This window comes from Papaver somniferum, chromosome 6 (assembly GCF_003573695.1).
Source record: "Papaver somniferum cultivar HN1 chromosome 6, ASM357369v1, whole genome shotgun sequence".
Taxonomy (NCBI): domain Eukaryota; kingdom Viridiplantae; phylum Streptophyta; class Magnoliopsida; order Ranunculales; family Papaveraceae; genus Papaver; species Papaver somniferum.
In genome coordinates, this window is record NC_039363.1 from 100,177,919 (window position 1) to 100,185,936 (window position 8,018).

The window sequence follows — 8,018 nt, forward strand, 5'->3', positions numbered from 1 at the left end:
TTGTCTGATTGGGTGAATTTCTTCTATGCTGTGATGGAGCATCAAGAGGCAACCCTAGCACAGCTGGTTATGGTTTTATTGTCGGGAGTCATACTGGTGCGTTAGTATATGCAGAATCTGGAGGTTAGGTGTTACTACCAATTTTATTGCATAGTTCATTTCTAGCATCAGAGTGTTGGAGTGGGCTTATGTAAATCAGAAATTCGAGATCATTCTCCAGTCAGATTCAAAAACTTGTATAAACTCTCTTGAACAGCAGAAAATTCCTTGGTTCCTTCTTACTAGATGGCAAAGAGTTTATACTAGTTTTCAGTCTATAAAGTACAGGCATGTCTACAGGGAAATTAATTTTCAGCTGATCATTTTGCGAAGAAAGGAGTGCACCTTGGTAGGGCCAGGGAATTTGCTTTGATGAAAGGCCTAGCAGCTTGGCTAGAATGGAGGTTCCTGACCAACTCTATTATAGATTTGACTAGTTTTCTATGTATTTTTTTCTTTCTTTTTAATTTTCCTTTCTTTTGGCTTTTGGGCTTGTATTCTTAAACTCTCTTTTTTATTGATTAAGCTTTAGTTTCTGGAGAAACAAAAAAAAAAAAAAAAAAAAAACTAAAATTGGTATTCAAACAAGAGCGTCACCATGCATATACTCACCATTCATATACTGATGAGAGTCCGGAAAGAATTTACAAGAGCATATAACACAGAAGAAAGTTTGTCATTCAGCTCTCCCATTAAAAGGAAGACGGTTCCAACAAGAAACAACTAATGTGAACAAAAACAGAAAGTTGGCAAAGAAGGGGAATCACTTGAAGATGTGACTTTGAGCAACCACAGGGGAGAACTAAATAGTAAAAGGTGATTAGTAAAATGGAATTCAGTGAGGGATACAGTGTTGGGTAAAAAAGAGAGTTCCCAATATAAACTGTAATTCTGAGCATGTACGTATCACATATCACATACCTTATCATACGGGACTTGTTGGTTTCACCATAACTCTACTGGATGTAAACGTAGTCTCCCTGCAGAATACATATCCATCATAAGAAACTAAACACTCTAAATAAACTCTACCAGTTCCGCAGTTCAATATGGAACACACACAACAACAATCAAAAAATTCAAATGCTTGTTGAAAAAGGGACTGACAGAATTACCAGATCTTGTTCGTTTGAGATTAAGATTAGGACGGTTTTGGGTAGTTGAAGATTCTTTCTTCCTTTTAGTGTTAGAAGAAGGCAGTGTAGGTACCTATTCAAATGGAGTCAATCATTACAGTTAATACTTAAAAGGTACATTTTAATTTTGAACTAAACTGCTAAACATACAAACAATTTAAGGCCTCAATACAGCTTCGGACAAAAGTAGCAAAGCAAAATGCTCTGAAAAAGGCGTAGCTCCGGTAATTTTCATATTTTGGAATGGTATAAATTGAATTAAATTGAGAATTTTTTTGGACAATCTTATCATCATAGCCTTCAAGTTCTCACAAATACTTTTAAGTATTTAGGTTTTAGATAACTTAGTTGAATTTTGAAAAGAAAAAGAAAAGAGGAAAATATGTACATGGTATAAAATGGAGATTTAGGTTTTAGAACTTACTTTTTCCTTCATCGTTGTACTGCCTGACATATCCAGTTGGCTACGTTTACTTACTTCACTTTCCTTTGACACCAGGTTACTTGCATCCTTCACATCACCAACCTTATAGAGAGATGTGCAAGTTTTTCTCAGCTCACGACTTTCTGTACCATCAATACCACTTCCGGAGTTATTTTTTTCTACAGCTCCAGTAGGGACAGTGTAATGCACAAAATCTGTCTGAAGCCCATCTTTAGAATAATGATCATGAGGTGGTTTTCCAGGAGTCCCCTGCAGTTGAACACTGGGCTGATTAGGAGTACTTGTGCCACCTAGTTCACCATCAGCACTTGTTACCTTATTATTTACAGAATCAGAACCCACGGAAACAAAGTTAACTTTTTCTCTTTCAAGCTGAATCTTACTGTTGGTGGGTTGGTCGTCTTTCAAATTGTTTCCCAGTATTTTGATTCTGCTAGATGCTCTTCTGCCCTTAGATGAACTCATAATTTCATTTACACTGTCAATATTACAGCTAGAAGGATCCGAAACACAGTTTTTAACCAAGAACTTTTTTTGTGGTGTCTGAAAAGCCTCCAATCCTGGACCAGGGATACTACTGACATTCTATCGCAACAATTTGGCACTCTATTCTTATTCCCTTCGACTTCTATGTTATTCGAACTACTGCTAGTTCTTGATGCAACAACTTCAACTGGAGCCATTTTTAAAGTATCTAAACCCACTTCAATCAAGCAAGCTTTAGGAAGTCTCTGCAGAGTAGACTCCTCCATGGTATGAGAATTGCAACTTCCAGATTTTTCTGACACAAAAGGACTGGCAGCAATGGGTGTTTCTGTCATAGATCTTTCCAACTTTCCTACAGAACCATGACTTGCATCCTCTTGTACAACTCCATGGCCAGGAGACCCAGAAATGGAATGGGAATTTGTTATTTTCTTCTTTTTGCGACCTGCTTTACCTTTCGTAACTACACCTTTGGCTTTAGCCAACTTTGTACTCAGGATGCCCACTGGAACAACAACACAGGCATCATTTGGATCAGCATTTTTCACATCAGAACTTGTAGATGCTGGAGCATCTTTTATAACTTCACCCACACCAGTATCATAACTGCAACTAAGATTTTTCGGTTCTTCACTTTTCATGTTGGTGAACATATTCTTGTTGGACAGAGAAGACAGCACTTCTTTTGACTCATCAAAGGAGGACATACTAGCTGGAGCACAATCACCAGCAGATTCTTGGCCAAAGCATATATCAGCAACATCCTCCCAGCCGAATGGAAACCCCACAATGAAACGACTGCAAACCTGCCGATAGTGTAGATATCCATCAAAGAAAATACTAAAATTCCTCACATACCAGAGGTCCAGAACAGGTAATGTAGTTTGAGACTTAATGTGCACATAATGTCCTCGGTGCAAATTTTACAATGACCCATTATAGATACTATGTAATCCTCAACAAGAACCAAAATTGACTTGTCCATGCATTTGTTTGCCATAAACTGGTAACCGAGGAAGAACTGAAATAATGAAGGTCGTAATCCATAACATCACTAGTGACCTAAAAAGCTCAACTCATATGGATTTTTTTTTTGTTTGCGAGTCATTATAGGACAATTTATATGCACAAACTAAAATTACTCCATTTCAACCTGTGAGAAGACAAATCAAAAAGGCATGACTAAGAAGAAGAGAGATATAGTAGCAGTAACAACCTCTGAGGAAAACCCATTTTCCTGAGAACGAGAATTATTGATAGGGCCTTGAATCAAAATGTTGATCCCATCAGCTGACTTAAGAGACATTAAACTATGTCGCTTGATAATTGGTGCAGAGGAAAATACTCGCTTAGCTCGATTACTGTAGTAGTACAACAAAATTAGAAAATCACTGAGATCCTGTCCAGAAAAAAAGAAAAAAACAATAAAAACCCTAAGTATGTAATTACTTACTCTGATAAGACAAAACCTCCAATGCATAATCTCTTTCCATCTTCAGATTTCAGCAACCACCAATCTGCTAAACAAACCTACACAGAAACAAGAAGAAGACAGAGAGTTAAAAGGGAAAGGAGAAATTTGTTACAGAGAATTGAGAGTGAGAGAGAGGGAAAGAGAATTACTGTTGGAAGATATCTGGAAGAACTGGAATTGGAATTCTTGATCGGTGTATTATTGTTTAGAAATTCTGAGGAAGAAGATTTCGTCGTCATGAGAACCAAATCAGTTTCTCACCATTTCTGACTAGGGCACATCAAAATGAAAACGTTGGAGGGAAACAGATGATTTGGATTATTAAAATATAAGTTTTGTGGCAAACAGGAAGCTGGAATAGCTCAGTTGGTTAGAGCGTGTGGCTGTTAACCACAAGGTCGGAGGTTCGACCCCTCCTTCTAGCGTGTTCCTTTTTACTTTTAATCTTCTTGATTCAAGTTTCTTAGATTTTTCGATCTTCCGGAACAGGCTTCATTTCTTAAGCTTCTTGCTCCTGAATTATTTGCTAATATGATGATCGGTCATAGCCTTGTTAAGATCTTGAGTGTTTTTGCTTTGATTCAAGTTCATTAGATTTTCTTGAGGCTTCATTTCTTAAGCTTTTTGTTCCTGCATTATTTGCTAATATGATGTCCAGACATAGGCCTATTAAGATTTTAAGTGGCTTTGCTTTGATTCAAGTTCATTAGATTTTTCTATCTTCAGGAACATGCTTCATTTCTTAAACTTCTTGCTCCTGTATTATTTGCTAATATGATGGTCGGTCATTGCCTTGTTAAGATGTTAAGTGGCTTTGCTTTGATTCAAGTTCATTAGATTTTTCGTTCTTCAGGAACAGGCTTCATTTCTTAAGCTTCTTGCTCATGCATTATTTGCTAAATTATTTGCTAATATAATGGCCGGTCATAGCCTTGTTAAGATCTTAAGTGGCTTTGCTTGGACAATGTTATGTGTAACTAGAACCTACGGAATAATTAGAATGATTGGGAAAGAAAGAATTTGAATTACCACGGAGTTTTGACAAATGATCTGCCTCCATAAGCCTTTTTTTTTATTCTAAACCATATATCCATGGAGAGCATAGTTATCTTCAATTTTTCGGAACCAATACGCCCTTTACCTTTAGGGTAAAACAGCCTAGGACAGAAACCCAGTTTTCTTCTTTGTACAATTGTAAGATCCGTAAGGCCCATATGCACATGCCAAAAAAAAAGTTGTTTGGCATACCAAGTGGCACGGCAAATGAATTACACCACTATGGAAAAATTACGGAGCGACAAAAATTCTAGCGAGCGGTATAATCTAAAACGCCAGCGATATTCTGAATTTGTCCCCAAGTCCGTTTCATGATCAACGGCCATCAGTATACTCATGCCTATTATCTTGCGGAAGGTATCTACCCAAAATGGTCCACCTTGGTTCAATGCTACAGTCAACCTCCTGCCAGTGCATTGGGCCGTTCATACCGGTATTTTAACGATGCCCAAATGGCATTGAGGAAGGATGTGGAACGCGCTTTTGGAACTTTGAAGAGGAAGTTCGCTATCAATTGTGGCCCATATCGTGGGTTGAGTCCTCTTGAAATGCAAAATACTATGCTCACTTGCACAATTCTTCGTAACATGGTAATCCAGGAAACCTGTCGTGATTCGGAGTGGACTAACTATGAAGATGAAGATTTGAGGTCGCAGATTCAACCACAAAGAGGCGTCACTGCAAGGAATTATGCTCAAATGACTAATTACATTCAGAACCGAAATATTTATGACAGTTTAAGAGATAATTTGAGATTGAATCTTTGGGCAGAGCATGGAAAACAATTATGTATTTTATTAAGTTATGTATTTTACTAGGGCTTAACCCGTGCCGTAACGGCACGGGTATAGTTTTTATTTGGTTGGTTATGCATTTTTTTTATGTATGGATATTAAATATAATATTTATTAATTATCAAGTTTGCCCTTCTTATGATGATAAAGGTAAAGAAAAAACATATAGATATTTCAATTTTCCAGTCAGCAAATGTTTTCTTATATATGTACTTATATATGATTCATTTCTAGCATTTTCCGCCTTGGCGTTCTCCTAAACTATGCCCCTTCTTTCCCGAGTTGTATCCTCAATCCATCCATAGAATTATATCGGTATTAATTTTCCATACTTTGTTCCCAAAAAAAAAAAAACCATTATTTGATATGTTTTTTAGTTTACACAAATATCTTATCAATCATTTGAAATAGTATTGCCCTCCTGCATGTAAGATGTAACAAAATTACAACACCTGAACTCATACGTCTCGAGAATAATTATGTAGGTATTAACAGTATTCAGATCCTTGTTGATTTTGTTCCCTTTAAGAATAATCTGAAAAGAGTAAAACTCATAATTGACTCAACGATACATATCGCATTGTATGTTCTTACTATTTCAATATCATAAAGAAAAGCTAATGCATTCACTTGAGCTACTATATTTTAAAACGTTAAACCATTTCCGATGGAAACCATTCTACTCATATAGGATGTTTCTAGTTCAAAATACCTAGATAGTCTATGTACATAATCTAATTCGGCAGGCATGGTTCACCAAACAGAATATAGGTAATGGTTTGTCATTTCCTAACATTGAGGCGTTTTTAGCATAGTTGGATCCAGAGTCGGAAAAAGCTCTATATTTATGCATTCTCGGGCGAGAATAATCCATGGATGGGTTACTTCCACAGCAAATGTTGATGGATGACCGCATCAGTGTCATTTGAAAACCCCACACCGTCAGATAACTGCAGTGGCTAAGTGGGGACAGTATTGGCGGAGGATCAGGTCATTATAAATGGTATCAGAGCCGACCATGAGTTACCTTTCGAGGGTGAAAGAGTATGTTGGACGGGTACGTTGTGTCAGGTAAGGGTCTCATGAGTGACAAAGAATGCCAGATTCTAGGATTGAACATATCCCGGAGCCGAGGACGGCTCCACTTAAGGTAGTGGTACAATAGTACTCCGCGGGTAGGATTCGTCGAGTAGAATATAGGTAATGGTTTTTTCTTTCCTAACACCGAGACCGTTTCAATATAAGAGTTGGCAAAAATTTCTGTAGTTAAGCATGCTCGGGAGAGAGTAATCCTTGGATGGTGACCTCCTAGGAAAATGCCTCTGGATGACCGCAGCGGCGACCATGGAAACCTTACACTGTCAGATAACCATGATGGCCAAATGAAAAAGGGTCGGGCCATTGCATTCTACGACATTAACCTTCCAAATGTGAGGTTATTCTTTGCATAAAAATAATGAAACCATGATATTAGTTGGTAAGTCAAATGGTTAACTAATTATTTTTTTTGGACAATCAACATATTTCAATTCATTCAAATCAAAATAGTGATTACATGTTGGCTTACAAGAATAACAAAAACATCAAAATAAGAAATAAGAAATAATCAAAACCCTAATACAAATAAGGACATCAATTACAAGTAGATCGCGAAGAGAAAGAGCGATAAACCACAAAGATATCCAAAAAGTCTATATGTATAAAGGAGAGATGATGGTATATCCGGAAATAAATTCCGACCATTTAATCTGATTGTATTCTTCTTCCATAAGAGATGCTCCTAAAACAAAGGAGTACATTGCCCATAAATTGTCGATCCACACGAACACGGATGTGCGATGTCGTGATAAATCGTTGATGCTTCTGAATCGAGAGTACTAAGCCACGAACCAGCCATTAAAATTTGAAGAACTCGCCCCACAACAACGAAGAAAAATCTCCCCAAAACGACGAAGAAATATGTCAAAAGACACAAAAAATGATGTAAAAACATCTTATTTAATTACCTACTATCAAAAACTTTAAAAGGAAAAGAATCTGAGCAAGATGGCTCTTGAGTTTTTTTTTTTTCTGTTTTTGAGATAGGGAAGATGAAGAGAAAGAAGAGAGAGAAGAGAAGAGATGGTTAACTACTTAATTAACCTAATAACAATATATTCTAATAATAATAAATAATGTTATTCATCATCCTTGAATAAAAATAACGTTAAATTATTCATTAAGAAAGTCGTGAGACGATGCGAAATTACTCACTAGGCACTAATACTTGCCACCATCTCTATGGTCCACTAATATAATTGTTAGCCAGTCTGACCGATTTCGATACGTCTTTTTTCTTTCAAGAAAAGTACTTTGGAAACATATTCATAGAAATATTTTTTCATCCGAGTGTTTGGTAAAAATATTGTAAAGTTCTTTTTATGCAAAACAATTCTAAACTCTATCAACTTTTAAAAGTTGGGCATAAGGAGCTTCCAAAGATATAGTCTATCCCTAAATTCAAATTTGTTTTTCTTTTCTATCTCAATTTTTTTTTAACTGACAAATATTATCCCTAAATCTATATATCACCAATTTTTATTCGTTAT

At 36.5% G+C, this 8,018-nt stretch overlaps 1 protein-coding gene and 1 non-coding gene across 3 annotated transcripts; one reads left to right on the top strand and one right to left on the bottom strand.

Moving 5' to 3' along the window:
• Positions 1–639: 639 nt before the first annotated feature.
• On the bottom strand, positions 640–3,831 carry LOC113285963. 2 transcript variants are annotated; one of them, XM_026534694.1, is made up of 6 exons: positions 3,730–3,831; positions 3,560–3,636; positions 3,323–3,467; positions 1,600–2,912; positions 1,155–1,248; positions 640–1,019 (listed from the first exon to the last, which is right to left on the bottom strand). In XM_026534694.1, exons 1-4 carry the CDS (start codon positions 3,817–3,819, stop codon positions 2,094–2,096), a joined length of 1,131 nt encoding a protein of 376 aa, XP_026390479.1. In that variant the 5' UTR covers positions 3,820–3,831; the 3' UTR covers positions 640–1,019; positions 1,155–1,248; positions 1,600–2,093. The 2 variants fall into 2 exon arrangements, with proteins under 2 accessions (XP_026390479.1, XP_026390480.1); XM_026534695.1 differs by lacking the exon at positions 1,155–1,248.
• Positions 3,832–3,931: 100 nt separating this feature from the next.
• TRNAN-GUU lies at positions 3,932–4,005 on the top strand. The gene has a single exon. It is a non-coding gene; the product is annotated as a tRNA-Asn (tRNA).
• Positions 4,006–8,018: the final 4,013 nt, after the last annotated feature.